The sequence below is a fragment of the Phyllostomus hastatus genome, unplaced genomic scaffold (genome assembly GCF_019186645.2).
Source record: "Phyllostomus hastatus isolate PE091 unplaced genomic scaffold, TTU_PhHast_1.1 phas_contig_29, whole genome shotgun sequence".
NCBI lineage: Eukaryota > Metazoa > Chordata > Mammalia > Chiroptera > Phyllostomidae > Phyllostomus > Phyllostomus hastatus.
Genome location: NW_025333835.1, coordinates 1,925,565 through 1,942,230, shown reverse-complemented (window position 1 = coordinate 1,942,230; position 16,666 = coordinate 1,925,565). Strand labels below are relative to the sequence as shown.

Below are 16,666 nucleotides of genomic sequence, written 5' to 3'. Positions count from 1 at the left end.
TTAGGCCTTTTGTTTTTCTGAGCAATGTTTTAAAGTGCTGAGTATAGAGGTCTTGCATGTCTTTTGTTAGATATATCCTAGGTATATATTTTGATGATACTGTAGATAGTGTCTTTTAAAATTTAATTTTCTAATTTATGTTGCTAATACACAGAACTACAACTGATTTTTAAAATATTGATATTATATGTATTCTGGCACTGTTACTAAAGTCACTTATTAACTCTAATGGGAGATTTGTTTGGATTTTTACACATACAATCATGTCAACTCTAAAAACTGACAGTTTTACTTCTTTCTTTGCAAATTTTGGATTTTTTTTTTTTACTTTATTACACTGCCTAGAACCTCTAATATAATGTTGAATATAAGTAGTAATAGTGGATACCCTTGTCTTGTTTCCAAACTCTTGGGAGAAATGATCAATATTTAAGTATATGACAAGCATATTAAGAAATGATTCACTATTAAGTATAATCTGGCTATAGGTTGTTTTTAGACCTCCTTTATTAGACTAAGGAAATTATCTTTTTTCCCTAGTTTGTTGAGAGTTCTTTTTTATGAATGGAGGTTAGATTATATCAAAAAAATTTTCTTATTTATTAAGTTTATCATATTATTTTACTCCCTCAATCTGTTAATGTGGTAAATAACATTTGATTTTCAAACACCAAACCTAGTCTTAATCCTGAAATATCCCATTTGGCAATAATGTAGATCCTTTTTTTCAAGCCAGATTGATTTGCTCAGGAATTTTGTGCTCCTGCTTAAGAGACATTTACTTGTGATTTTCCCTTATCGTAATGTCAGGTTTTGGTACGAGATTATACTGGCCTTGATGGGGCACTCAAGAGTTGGAAATTTTTAGTTTAAGGTAATAGTTAATAAGCCTAGTAATTAATGCATCTAAAAAGCTATTATTTCAGGAACTGCAGGTATGGCCCACCCTGACTCCAAGGGACCACAAGTGATTGACCTTTGTGCTCCGGAAAAGACCATAAGCAATCAAGGTGGTATCCAAGCCACTGTGTTCCAGGGAGAGACAGTCCGTTGCCCAGGGCACAGGACACAGATACAGAAAATGACTGGTCAGCTGATATAAGGATTTTAGGGAATTTGCCCAACTGTAGCTTTTATCTGATTAACCTCTTTCCTGAATTATAAATCCTTTACCTATACTTTTCCCCCTTGAATTCCAGACCCTCTACCTGTATACCTTTGCCCACTTATAAAAAGGCTGGCTTGAAAGGAAATGTAAGATGGTCTGTTAGGGTACATACTCACTGTCTTCTCAGATCACCAGCTATCTGAATAAAGTGCCCAAATAGATTGAATCTCTGTCTCTGCTTATTGGGTCTGGTAGGTGACAGGCAGAAAGAACACTGGATTTCCTGGTTTCAACATCTTAAAACAAGCTGCAAAGTGTTCCCTCATTTCCTATTTGCTGGGAGAATTTTGTAAGATTAGTATTTATTCTATAAATGTTTTAAAGAATTAAACAGTAAAGCTAATGGTACCTACATAGGCACCCCAGCCATCAGCCACACTGGAATAGCCATCAGCTAACCAACCCCCAGCTGCGACTGAGCTTCGTCAAGTAACTCAGCTATCCCCAGAGGTCTGAGCAATTGACTACAATATTATTTTTTTAAAAAGGACACCCATTAAGAGAGTAATTGCACGTCACAAACTATGAAACTATATCTGCAATACATATACTCTACTCAAAAATGGATTGTATCTAAGTAAATAACTCCTATAAATCAAGAAAAGCAATCCAATTTAGAATCAAAATAGATTGTAAGATTTAGGGTCAAGATGTCAGCAAAGGTAAAAATAAACACTGTTCACCTCCTCACATGACCACATCAAAATTACAACTATAATACAGAACAACCATCAATGAGTACCCTCACAAATTGAGTTGAATGGAAGCCTGACAACTACAGATTAAAGAAACTGATAGAGAGAACTGATCAGATCACTGGGAGGGGCTGTAAAAGGAGGCAATGGAAAACAGTCTAGGAGGGATTGACTGAGAAGCTGAATGCCTCCAGAGCACACAGAATTATGTGCTAGAAGATGTGAAATAAAAGAGGGCTAGCTCTCTGGCTCTTGGGCTCTTCTTCCTTGAGGCTGCCTGGATGATCATGCTGCAGCTGCCTGCATTTACCTACAGACAGTATTTTGGATGGGAAGGAACTCTGGAACAGCCTAGGAATCAGGTGGGCCTGGCAGAGGGTGTCAGGTTTATTCTTTGGGTGTTCTAGAGGGAACAGACTCTGAGGCAGAAGCCGGCCATTCTTCTAAAATTGTGCACCTTTTGTATATTATTTTGTTTTAGTTTGTAAACTAACTCTATAAAAATAAGGTAACAGGGAGAATGACAGGGAACCCAGGTGTTAGAGTTTAGTTTTAATTGATATGTTTAATCGATTAAAGCTCTGATTTGATAGGCTTAAGTGACTGCTTTTGAATAATGAATCCCTTCCTTTATCACCAAACCTTTGCCTCTGAAATTCTGCCTAGAGCACAGGTGGCAAACACAAGGCCCAAGGGCCAAATCCAGCCAGGCACCTTGTTCTACACGGTGGCAGAGCTGAGCTCTGGCTTAACTGTTAAGGAGCAGTTACATTTATAGAGTCCTATGTTGGGGTCTGCCCTGCCTGGTCTCAGGAAGCTGTAACTCCCTGTGGCTAAGGCTGAGTAAGAGACCTCCAAACCAGGAGACACTAAGGAGACAAAACTTATTTCCCTGGCATGAACGCTCCTGTTCTAATGCCTGGCTCCCTTTGCAGGATCAGCAGGCAGTCAATGACGGGTAACAATTCTCTAAGAAAGAGAATGAATCTACGACAGACTCGGTCACGTGGGAGTGCCCTAATGGAAGAGACTCGGGGCTGCGGAAATGAAGAGGTGATCAACATCGACCCCTGCCCCCTTGGCTTTGTCAAAGCTTGAGTCCTTGAGAAATCCAAGTCTCCCGGCTGCCTTTGTCTCCTCTGCCCGACTCAGGCCTGAGGAAATAACAGGGGCAGTGCAGTCTAGACCAGAGTCGGCAGACCCCCAGGGTAATCAGACCTGAGACATAAAATATGAAAGACCCCGTGAGATCTCCTTGCTGGAGGATGTTCTTTAATTAAAATATGAAGGCACAGTAAGGAAATGAAACTAGCCTTTTAGGTCCTGTAGTCTTTTTAATTGATAAAACCCCAAAATCTCAGCCCAGAATCCCAGCAGGAAAGCTACCTACTTGTTTTATTTTCCCTACCAGACTGTAATCCACAAACTGTATCTGTATTCTTAATAAAAGCCTACTCGGGCGGGAAAACGGGACACTCTCCACTAGAGAGAGTGGCCATTTCGTCCTTATTTCTCCACAGGACTAGGTTGTCTGTGTGTATGTTTTCTCATATTTTGATGAGCATCTGCAGCATTTGAGGTCACTGCAAGCCAGTGGCCGCCTCAGTCCTAAAATTATATTTGGGCCTTTGAAGGCAATCGCTAGGCTGAGGGGGCCCCTGGTGAAAATGAGTTTGATACCCCTGCCTTAGAGGGTGGATGTGGGCAGCAGGATCCCAACTGCTGTTCAGTAACAAAACCACATCCATCCTAATTTGTAGGAGGGGTGGAGACATGGATCAAGCTGGTCCCACTTCCACGTGTGGCACACAAAAATTCAGAAGGGATATCTCAGGAGCGAAGGAGTCCCAAACCCACACCAGACCCGCCAGTACATGGTTCAGTGCCAGGAAGATAAGTCCTCATAACTTCTGCCTGCAAAATCCAGTGAGGACTGAATTGGTGGAAGAAAACTATTGGAGTCCCAAGCAGTTCCTCTTAAAAAACCCACACAAGGACTTACTCAGACTCACTACTTCTGAGCTCCAGCACCAGTGGCATACAGGGAAGAACTGAAGTGTCTGGCATCAAGGCAAGGGCTGGGGGCAGCTTTCTCCCACACAGAAAGGTGGGCAGAGACCACTGTCCTTTTTCTGAACCCTCCCCTCAAAGAGCAAGCAGGTGAGTGCCACATCTGAGACTCTATCAACCTGTATAACACTGTTTACTCCACCCCGGAAATTCCCTGAGGCTCCATCCCACCCAATTTATAGGTCCACCCAAGCTGTTAATCTACTTTTCCATGTGAATGGCTGGTCTTGGCTCATGCTTCACAACTCCCTAAATCCTCTCAAACAGAGAACAGCCAGCCTCAGTAAGCTCCCAGTCCCTGCACCTCTTGCTAAATGGCCCCAGTCCAGCACTAACAGCAGCCAGCATAGATTCACAGCTTGGCTTCACATGGGAACCTTCAAGCCTGGCAAAAGTAGCAGCCAACTCAGATTGCTTTATAGCCCAGGCAGGGTGGTTCTGGGCAAAACACAGGTCGGGGCTGACCTTGGCCTGCACCACCCAGGAAACTACAGAGCCTGTGCACCCAGTAGAGAGCTACAGACACATCAGAACACAGCCACCCTGCCCCTGCACAGCTGATCCTCCACAGAGGGCTGAGGTATGTGGTCAGTGGTCACAGTCAGTCCTTGCAGATGATTAGCCTGGGTGAATCCCTCCCAAAGACCTGTCAACAGCAATCAAGGCTCAACTACAAGAGGAGGTTGTACTCAGCACACATGAAGGGCACACCTCAAGGACCTAGCCTGGGTGATAGGGGAGGTCGTGCCACTGGAACCTACAGGACACCTACCACATTAGGCCACACTACCAAGACACAGTCAAAGCAGCTCTACCTAATACATAGAAACAAACACAGGGAGGCTGTCAAAATGAGGCAACAAGGAAACATGGCCCAAATGAAAGAACACATCAAAACTCCAGAAAAAGAACTAAATGAAATGGAGATATCAGATGCAGAGTTAAAAACTATAAGGATGCTCAAGGAACTTAGTGAGGACCTCAACAGTATAAAAAACATCCAGTCAGAAATGAAGGATATACTAATGGAAATAAAGAACAATTTACAGGGAATCAACAGTAGAGTAGATGAAGCCAAGAATCAAATCAATGATTTGGAACTTAAGAAAGAAAAAAACAACCAATCAGAACAACAACAACAAAAAAGAATCTAAAAAAAAAAAACAAAGATAGTGTAAGCAGCCTCTGAAATAACTTCAAGCATTCCAACATTCATCTCATAGGGGTGCCAGAAGAAGAAAAGAGAGGGTTTTGATGGTTGCCAGAGGTGAGGTGGTTTTAGAAAAATGGTTGAAGAGGTGAGGGGATTAATAAGCACAAATAGGTACTTACAGAATAGCCAAGGGGATGTAAACTACAGTACTGGAAATGGAGTAGCCAAAGAACTTACACACGTGACTCATGGATGTGAACAATAGTGTGGGGATTGCCTCAGGGAATGAAAGATGCTGGGTGGAGCAGTGCAAAGCGTAACAATTGGGGCAACTGTAATAGCATAATAAAATATAATTTTAAAAAATTGGCCAAAGACTTTAACTAGTATATCACAAAAGCATATGAAAATGGCCAATAAGCAAGCATATAAGATGTCTGACATCATTAGTTATAAGCAAATAGTAATACAAAAGGAAAAGGTGTAATAATACCAAGGACTGACCTGGACACAGAATGATTAGATGCAGAGTCAGTAGGTATGTAAATTGATGCAACCACTGAACAACAATAAAATAATTTAAAAAAAAAAACAAAAAACAGATACGACCATTTTGGAAAAATCTATTACAGCTAAATACATGGATGTTCTATATATGTATGTGCATGTGTGTGTAATGAAAATGAGTACTTATATGTAAAAACATGTACTAGAATGTTCATAGCAGCTTTATTCAAAACAGCCCAAACTGGAAAACAGCCCAAATGTCCAACAGTGAGAAGATATATAGTCTCACAGTTGAGTTTTATACAGCTGTAAGAATGAACAACTTATAGCTACATGCAATATAAATGAATCTCACAAAATAATTTTGAGCTATCGAAAATCACACACCAAAGAATATATAATGTATGATTCCACTTAGATAACATTCCAAGAACAGGTAAAACAAATCTATGACAGAAATCAGGTATGAGATTACCTTCGAGGGAAGGCACTGAACTAGGGATGGTGTAAGAGAACTTTGTGAGGTAAACACTTGCTGTACAGTCATGCACTGCATAATGCTATTTTAGTTGATGACAGACTGCATATATGACATGCGTCCCATGAGATTAGAGCTGAGAAATGCTAACTCATAGCACAATTCATTACTCACATGTTTGTGGTAATGTTGGTGTTAACAAACCTACTATGCTGCCAGTGACATAAAATTATATACACATACAGTTATATATAGTACATAATATTTGATAATGGTAAAAACAATGATACTGGTTTATGTATTTATTATAATATACTTTTTATTATTATTTTTAGAACATACTACTTTCAAAAAAAGTTTGCTGTAAAACAGTATGCTGTGTTACACTAATAGCCACCTCACACATTGTGTTTACTGCATCTCGATGGTATCGTTTTCTCATGTGCTTGATTTAATCTCATGTTCTTTTATAAATTTATAAAGTATACAGGAGTGTACAGTAATGTCCTAGGCTTTCATTCCCTCATCACTCACTCATGGACTTACACAGAGCAACTTTCAGTCTAGCAAGGTCTGTTCACAGTAAGTACCCTATATAGGGGTATCTCTTTTTTTTATCTTTGTTACTGTTACCTTTCTAATGTTTACAGGTAAAGTACTTATCATTGTGTTAACAACTGCCTACAGTATTCAGTACAGTGACATGCTGTACAGGTTTGTAGCCTAGGAGCAATAAGCTACACCATACAGCCTAGGTGTGTAGTAGGCTATATCATCCTACTTTGCATAAGTATACTGTATAATTTTGTACAATGATAAAATTGCCTAACACACTTCTTGGAGTGTCACTCATAGTTAAGTAGCACATGACTGTATAAATAATCTGTGTGGAGTTTGCATGGGTGTGTAGGTGTATGTATGTGCATAAATGCATCAAGTACTTTGGAGCTTTGTATATTTTACTTAGATTAAAATGTATTTCAAGAAAAATATAAACTGAAAAAAACTCTATGGAGGTGAGTAATAGTGAAAACAGGGTATCTCATATATTGCTAGTGGAAGAGTAAACTAGAACTGCTTCTATGATAGATATTTGTCAGTTATCAATAAGACAAATTATCTTTTGACTCGGCAAATCCACTTCTAGGCATCCATTCTCAGAAATTCCTGCACATGTGTAAAATGTATGTATGGGGCAATACTGGCAATTTTTTATTAGTAAAAGTTTGGTAAGAATTTAAATGTCTGTCAAAAGTTACAAAAAAAAAAAGGATGTCCCATGGGTTATCCTTAAGCTTCCAACATATCCTTAGAGATTGAGGAGACCCGTTATGTATTAATAAGAAACAACATCTAAGTATGTTATGTGGCTAAAAAACCAAGGTGTAGAATAGTATCAAAAAAAGAAAAAAAAAGATTATTATCTACATGCTGTATATATGTAGAATATTTCTGGAAGGATGAAATGGATTGTCTTTGGGAAGGAGAACAATTCAGCTGGGAGACAAAAACAGAAAAGACTTATTAATTATAAATCTTTTTGAAAACAATACAAATATAGGGCATTAATTATTTTAAAATGTTTAAGTAAAAGAGTTACAAAAGCAAAGATTTTAGAATTGGAAGTATAGAGACTTTAGGATTTTGGTGTATGCTCTCTTTATTATTTATAAGTATACTTGTTTAAAGTAAGTATTGAAAATGTAAGCAATTTTAAGGAACTTACCCATACTGTGTTGTTGTTAATACTGCACCTCTCTTTTCCTTTTCAAGTTTTAACTTTTTCTTCCTTTCAATATTGGTCAGCGTTGGGTAGTTTCTACAAAACAAAGTCAAAAAAATTTTTAAAGGGCTTTTAGAATACAACTTTAATTACACAATCAAGCAACTGCTGCATTTAGCAGCTTCTGTTTAATGGCAAATACCATAAATCATAATTTATATAACCCTTCATATAAAATTTATATGAATCTTTAATCCCTTCTAGAATCTTTTTAAGGGGAAAAAATAGACCAGAAAAATGCTACTCAAAGTGTAGACCAGCTGCAAGTCCACAAACTTTGCTACCAGTGTGTCAGTAGGTAAGGAGCTTTACACTAGAATTTAATGGAATATATCATACAATGTGCTTAAACTGATCTAATTAATCTATTTGGTATATACATACCTGTAAATACTGTAAGAAAAATGTAAATCTATGCAATTACTTATGCAAATACATAGTGGTATACCCAAAGCTATCAAGATGAGGAACAGACTGTTTACAAAAAAGATAGTCTACCAGAAAGGATAAGAAAAGTACACAAACAGCTTAAACGAAGGGCAAAATATAGTCAATTAGCCCAAAGAATATAAAAACTGGAGGGTGGGAGGAAAGATCATATCAAGCTGGAGAAATCCAGAAAAAAAGGAACACGTAAAAAATTGGTCTTAATTGGTGTTAATAGACATAAATCAGAAAGAAAAGCTTTTGAGTGTTCTAAGCAGCACAAACAGTGCAGACAAACCAAGGCCTCCGAAAGTGCAACAGATCCAAGGAATGACAAGTGGTTCATTCTGTATGACACATAGTTATAGGCAATCAGACTACAAAGGGAGGCTAAGACCAAAATATGCCTTGGGCAGAAGGCCAGAAAGTTTGTATCTAATTCAGTGGAGATGGGGACAAGGAGACATACATACAAGGCAGTGATTAAGATTAAATCCGAAGGCAGTATGCAAAATAAAATGCTCTGAAAGAACTTTCTTTGCTCCTTGGCAGAGTTGAGTAGACATGCAGAAACCAAACTCTGGTGGTAAGGGGAAGAGATCTCAGAAGTATGAACAGCACAGAAGGAGGGGAAAACAGACAGATCTCTACCACTCAGCTGGGCTGCTCATCAGAGTAAATATCAAGAAACACCAACAAATCTCGTTCTGCCATTGTTTCTACCTCCATCTTTTTTTTTTTTAACACCTGCATCACTGATTTGAATAGTACACACAATATGAAGCTTATTGGTTGGTCACGCCGGAAGATAAGAATGGAAATTATAATAACTGGTGAAGTAATCAGAAAAAAAGGCAATAAATTTCAGTAAGCATAGTGCAAAGCAATTTTTTCAGCCAAGAAAAATAAAGTCCATGAATAAAACATGATGAATACACAAACTATAAATAAACATAACAGGAAAAGATCAAGGTCATAAAGAGATAAAAATCTGACAGCCAGCCCTGGCCAGCATGCCTCAGTTGGGTGTTGTCCAACAAAGAAAAGGTCACCAGGTCAATTCCCAGTCAGGGCATGTGCCTAGGTTGAGGGTTCAGTCCCTGGGCAGGGAGCGTACAAGAGCCAACCAATCAATGTTTCTTTCTCACATCAATGTTCCTCTCTCTCTCTCTCATTCTTCCTCCTTTCCCCTCTCTCTGAAAAAATATTTTTTAAAAACGTGATGGTCAGTACTATAAGACTATACTTTTGGAATGCAAACATAATCTAAGGTTATGTGAAATGGACTCTGGCACATGTTCAAGTGTGAAGTCTCCTCTCACGATACTCAAAAGTGGTCAGAAATTCTCAGGGCACTGTGTCCAGTTTCATATTACTAAATTGAAAAGAAGGGTTGAGGAAAAATAAAACTTGGAAGGGATTCAGAAGAGACTCAAAGATGATTAGCAGGATGAAAAACAAAACCCCTGAAGAAAGACGAAAAGAACTGGAACTATCACAGCCTTTAAAAGAGGAAGAGATGTGACAATAAATGACCTCACAGAGGGGATGGCAGCCAGCTGTTCTCAATCAGAAGACAGGCTATGCAAAAGCAGAAATGATGAGGAAAAAAGGTGATGATGTTCACAGGCCCCAGTGTCTAGGCATGTAACTCACAGCTACTCAACAACATTCACACCTCTGAAATTCACTTATTCATATACTTAGGTCTCTTCAACATTTTTCTCCTGATTACTGCAGACCCTTAACATGTTAGGCAATGTTCTAAACAGTAAGATTCGGTACTCTAGTGTACCACGTACACTAGATGCTACTTACTGAGATGCTACTTAAGTGCTTCTCAATAAAAAAGAACATAAATGTCTGTTATAGCAAGTAAATTGTAGGTGAAACATAAAAAGAATTCCTTATGTAAGACATCAAGAACACTGTGGAAACTCCTTTGGTGGAAGCCTTTTAAAACAGCTTTCTCTTTCTGGAAAATTAAAGTATCACTTTCCTACAGGTAAAGGATCTTTCAATATCCCTTTAAAAGCCACAAAAGTCTATTTTTCAATGCTTAAATTAATAAAATCTTGGCCCCAAAATTATACCATACTTACTTACACAAAACCTAGAGACTAAAAATTAAGGAAAACAAGGGTATCAGGAGGCAAATGATCCCAAAACAGGGATACCAGATACACACACATACAACAATCCGAAAGCCCCTCCTGCAGCGTATTACTGAGATACAAGAACAAAGAAAACCCTGGAGCTTTGATAAAGGTCACAGGTCAGGTTTCTAAAGTACAACTGAAATAACCAATTCAAAGACTATTGAAAAAAATCACAAATTGTCTTACATTGCACAATTTCATACAGATAACTTAGCCTAGTAGCTCCTGTTAGACAATGGATATTATGAAGTTATAAAGACTAGGATAAGTGATATTTTCACAGTTGGTTTCTCTATTTTTATCTTCTAAAATCACTTTGCTTCCTGTATTTCCATCTTTCCCCAATACTCCAAGAGGAACTGACCCTGAAACTATAAGCCCTTTTTCTTTCTCTCTTTTTCCTATTTCATTTCATCTTACCTCCTTACCTTCTCCTTGCTTAAGCACTAGAGTCAATAAATAAGCAAAACTGTGCCAGCCATGATCTTACCACATACTCTTTTGGTTACATTATACTCTCTAACTCTTTCCTTATCTCCAAATCACCACCCACTTAGTGACTTCTCTCCTAATTAAGTTCTCTATAGAACAATCCCTCTTTACTGTCACTGGACCACAACTACTTCAATACAAGCCCTACCACTGTATTTTATTTCAAAGTATTTCTGAACTTCAAAAAGATATAGCATTCTTTAGGAGCAGGCCCCTTTGTTGGAATTCTGAAAGACCTGAGAACACAATTTCAAAGGATTTCCTCAGAGCCACAGCAACTACTGAAGTAAATATCACAAAAGTACTCCACCTAGTGGACTGCCATCTGCTGTAAAACATGTCTCTGTTCCTAAATGAGAGGTTTTGGAAACAAACCTCTGATCACTCGTTTTCCCCAATCATATCAACATTTCTACCTCACAAATCAAGAATTAAGAATTGCTTTTTTGGGGGGTGGATTTTTTCCCCATAGTATTAGTGGAAAGCCTTAAAGTTTTAAATTAAATACAATGGGCACCTCTGAGTTTGGCTAATCTGAAAAAAATAAATAAATAAAAATGAAGGAATAAAGGCAGATATACTTTCTTTAAAGGGGTAATACACCAAGCAAATCTTTAGCATTTTCTTTCAGCTCTAAAATTCTTACACCATGAAAAATCTTTTTCAAGATTTTTCTAACCTAGCAATTGCAAGGTCTTTATCTTTCCTGCATGTCAAAAAATATAGTGGCTTCCTCAGAAAGAACATAGTTCTTGCAAGAAAGATAAAATTCAAGACATAAGGATTATTCTGCCATATTGATGTGAAATCTACTTTTTTAGGAGTTCAAATAATACTTTTTAAAATATTTTATTTTAAAGAAAGGGTAAGGGAGGGAGAAAGAAAGGGAGAGAAACAGCAGTGTGCAGTTGCCTCTTGCACACCTCCAACTGGGGATCTGGCCTGCAACCCAGGCATGTACCCTGACTGGGAATCGAACCTGTGACCTTTCAGTTTGCAGGCCAGTTCTCAATCCACTGAGCCATAGCAGCCAGAACTAAAATAATATATATTTTTTTTAATTGAGGGTAACAGCCCTAGCCAGGTAGATTAGTGGGTTGGAGCATCATCCCATAAACCAAAAGGTCTATGGTTCAGTTCCTGGTCAGGGCCCATGCCTAGATTACTAGTTTGATCTCCAGTAGGGTCATGTATTAGAGGCAAATGATAGATGTTTCTCTACCTTTCTCTCTCCCTCCCTACATCTCTCTCTCTAAAATCAATAAGCATGTCCTCAGGGTAAGGCTTAAAAAAAAATTTAGGGTAACAGAAATTTAGAAAGTAAATGTATTTTCATGATAGGTTTTTAAAAACACTGTTAATGGAGAGAATGTTAGTGTATTTTTGAGGTAGCTATCAAAAGTTCCAAAAGAAATGTTTCTCATACTTTTTATTAATAAAGTATACTTATAGAAATAATGTACAAATATGTTAGAGCAAGAACTGGAAAAACAAGATATGGAAGAACTTCGGATGAAGTCAGCAAGCACCAGAAGATAATTCCAGTACACTATGCCAACAAGGTAATATCATAGGTACAAATAAACTTCATTCAAAATTGTCAACCTTACCCAATTTCCTCATTCTCTTTAAGCATTTCATAATTTCACAAACCGGTAACCTCATTTATTCAGTCCACAGAATCTGCCCAGTCTTCTTCCAAGTTATTAAACACACTGTCATAGTCATACCTTTGGCCTACATTCTAGAAACTACAACAAGACTCTCTTTCCCCTCTGACCCCACCTATCTCACACAAAAAGAATCACCAGTAAGCATACTAAACACTTGCTTGCCTATCCTTCATTCAGAATAGTGCTGCATCCAAGTATCACTTGGAGTTTTAAACTTTCCCACCAAGCTCTGAGGTAAATGCCACTTCCTGTTTTCCCTTTTCCTTACCAATTTTGTCTGGGGATATTTTATCAACTCTGCTGTCACTAAAGGTGGCCTAGCAACCTACTTCAATGAGAGCTACATGGAAGTCTCCTGGAACACAAAGCTATTGTTTTCCCAATGAAAAGGGGCAATTTTGGCTATGTGTGCCTTATGCCTTTTTCTCTTCTTCCTGCCTAGAATGTAGGCTTAATTTTTGGATATGTAGGAATCTTCTGCTGGACACGAAAATGAAACCACAGACCAAGGAAAAATGAGAGAGAGACAGAGGTAGCCTGTGCCTGATGGTGATAATGAGCAAGAAGAGTAGCTCTGGACTTTTTCTACTTTGGAAAAATAACCCTCTTTATGATAAGCCACAGTATAGTAAGGTTGCTATTCCATTTACTGGAGCACAGTCTTAATGGGTGCAAGCACCACTGCATCCTAGTCATGTCCAACTAGGCATTTCTTGATTTTAAAACTCGTCTCCTAAAAGCTGTGGCAGTTTCTTATTAAACATATGCTTATCATTTGACCAACCAATACCACTCCTAGGTATTTACCCAAGTCAAATAAAAACCCATGCTGTAGTCTAAACAAAAACCTGTAAACTGATGTTTATGATATCTTTATTTGTAATCATCAAACACTGGAAACATCCCAAATGTCCCTCAACTGGGAAATGGATGAACACACTGTGGCATAGTCATATATGAGACATCCACATGGGACAGAAAAAGAGCAATAGAAAGGAATGAACTACTACTGCATGCAACAACAAAAATGAATCTCAAATCCACTGTGCTAAGTGAAAAAGTCAAACTCAAAAGCTATAGACTGTATGATTTCGTTCATATGATGTTCTGCAAAAGTACAAATAACAACAGAAAACAGATCAGTGGCAGCCAGGGACTGAGGTTGGGGGAGAAGCTGACCACAAAGGGCATGAGGGGATTTTGGGGCATGATAGTATACTAATCTATATCTTCAATGTGGTGATTACACAACTATATACATTTGTTAGAACTATGCATTAAAAGGGATGAATTTCACTGATGTGTATCTTAAAATAAGTGGAGAGGATGGGGCAGGCACTACATCTCTTACGAGAAGCTCTTCAAAACAAACTGATGGCCTGCCTTCCAAAGACTGCAAGTACCCCTTGACTAGACATTATTATCCTTACATGATTCAAGGTAATGCTTCAGTTGTTTATGGTCTCATATACAACTTACATTACATATACATATACATTACATTACATATACATTACATATCAAATACATTACATTACATATACATATACATTACATATCAAATACATTACATATATTTATCCTACTCAGAGAAAGAGTATTAAAAGTCTATTCCTATCTGCTTTTGGTGATCTTGGCCATATATAGTAAAATCTTTTCCTTTTCAAACACTGAATGTTTACCTCTAATTTTCAAGCTAAACTATTGACAAGAAGTTATTCAAAGATATCATAATGTACATTAACATAAATGTGAAGGTTGCTGAAATTTCTCACTAACATTAGAAAATCAACCAGTCTTCTACCAGGGACTTTATATAAACACATGCTACATCCTAAGTTTGTTTGCATCTATAAGTTTCTTAAGTTTCTCTAGCCAGTCAATTTTTTCCCATTAAAGCACCAATTAGTTGTACACCACCACAAGGGGGCATAGTTCATATTCCTATGGGGAAAGCTACTTTAGAAAGTGTTGCATTCGAATACAATCTATGTGGTTTGTCTCGGTGATTGTCCAATGTAGTCAGAATTTAATGTTCAAAACCACAGCAATTTAATTAGTATTAGTTATATTACTAATCTACAACCGTAATTATTAATCAGAAAAACACGTTTCTGCCCCATTTCTTTAAAAAAAAAAAAGTTTAGTTTAAAACATGAATTAAAAATGAGTCTCAGCAGGATTTCTCCAACCACTTACCTGTATGTACCAAAACAGAATTACACACATAATAAAAATATATCCAAGGTCTATTTATATATATCAACATTTATAAGATCCCTTATATCTATGGCTCCATGGGATATAAAGAGCCATATAAAAGATGGTTCTTACATTTGTAAAACCTATAGTTTTTTTTAAATAGTTACATATGCAAGAGAGGGAGGTGGGATTGGCTGGGGTGGGGGGGAATGTTGGGGGGAAATGCAGACAACTGTAATTGAACAATAAAGTAATTTTTAAAAAAAAGTTACATATGCAAAGTTCATCAATAGGATTATAATGAGGGTTAAAGAGGCAGAGCAGATACCAGATACTGTATTCAAAGAAGGGCAAGATAGTCCTGAAGGCAGATGAAACTATCCCCAGGGTGGTAGGATTTCAGCTGGGCTAAAGCAGTGAGCAGAATTTCAAAGACAGAGAAGGTATGATTTTCTAGAAGCAGCAGCTTGAGTAATGTCATTATTTTGACATACTCAGCCTTGCCACAGTAAAAGACAGTTACTTCACTGGTTCTAGATCCTTTACTTACTTTCTCCTTTCTTCTCTCCATCTCGCAATCTCCTCTGGAGTGTCTAATTTGATCTTCTTCATACCTGGAGCATGCATCTAGGGGGAAAAAGCCTGCTCAACATCAGGAAGCATATTTATGCTTTTGGCTAAATCTCAAGCATTATCGGGGATAATGGAGACTCTATAGCCAAAAGTTTAAAACTGAGTAAACAGGTTTTACCCATCCTATGATTTTTCCTTTGAAGAATAAAGAATAATTTCCTATATATTTAAATTAGAGCTATTAATAAGAGAAAAGGGAGTAATATAATTTTGGTTACAAAGTAAATATATCACCCACTTTTCAACTGACGTTAAATACCCAAACTGATGGCCTAACAACCAAAATTGAGGGAGGTAGCTAAAGAAATAATGAATACACAAATGAATTTGAAGCAGCATGGTATAGAAAAATAACATAGAATTTTGAATAAAAGAAATTTCAAATGCAAGAATCAGTTCTGAGGCCCTGGGCAAATCACTATTTTATCTGTTCAACAGGGCCAATATCTATCTACTTTACACAGTGGTTTGTGAGGATAAAATTGAATAATAGACATAAGAATGCCGTTCAAAGTACAAAGCACTGCATGAATGTTATTGTTAGGCTATGTAAGTGAAGAGCTGTTGAAGATAACAAATCAATGAAAGAAAAAGTGTGTATGGAAAAAAACCCACAGGAACTTACATTTTTCCAATGGAATTGGACAATCTTCTCATGTGCACTAAAAGAGCAATCAACTTCAGGACACTGTAAGAGTTAACAAAAAAAGACTATTCAATGTTTTTCCATATTAAGTACACCCTATTACTACATATACAGACATACTGTAGTCATATCACAGTTACCCCATCTATGTGGTGTTATCACTGCATAGTTATGTCAACAGTAAAAGTCACTCCAAACAGAGTTGAATTTTTAAAAAAATGGCATTTTCAAAGTATACAGTACAGTAATACACATTATTTACTTTCAGTGTTTTAAAATGATTTTTATTCCTGAAAGTGAGGGGCATTTCTATAAATATAAGCTGAAAGAAAACCTTTTTCAAACTAAGAACTTTCTTTTATAACTTTATTTCTCAAATATTCTGGCTAGAAATTATTTTTAATTGATTTTAGAGAGAGAGGAAGGTAGAGAGATGGAAATACTAATTCATTGTTCCATTTATTCATGCTTTCATTGGTTGATTCCTGCAGTGCCCTCACTGGGGATTAAACTTGCAACTTCGGTATAACAGGATGATGCTCCAACCAACTGAGCCACCGGGCCAGGGCTGGTTAAAAAAA

General features: G+C 37.5%; 1 protein-coding gene across 1 annotated transcript in view; it reads right to left on the bottom strand.

The window, feature by feature from the left end:
- The window catches only part of NUFIP1 (nuclear FMR1 interacting protein 1), a 50,070-nt gene that overhangs the window by 29,316 nt on the left and 4,088 nt on the right, over positions 1–16,666 (bottom strand). Inside the window, exons 4-6 of the mRNA XM_045839091.1 lie at positions 16,065–16,127; positions 15,357–15,433; positions 7,798–7,890 (exon numbers count right to left, since the gene is read on the bottom strand). Of these exons, the coding sequence (XP_045695047.1) occupies positions 7,798–7,890; positions 15,357–15,433; positions 16,065–16,127 (233 nt within the window). The remainder of the gene's footprint in view (positions 1–7,797; positions 7,891–15,356; positions 15,434–16,064; positions 16,128–16,666) is intronic.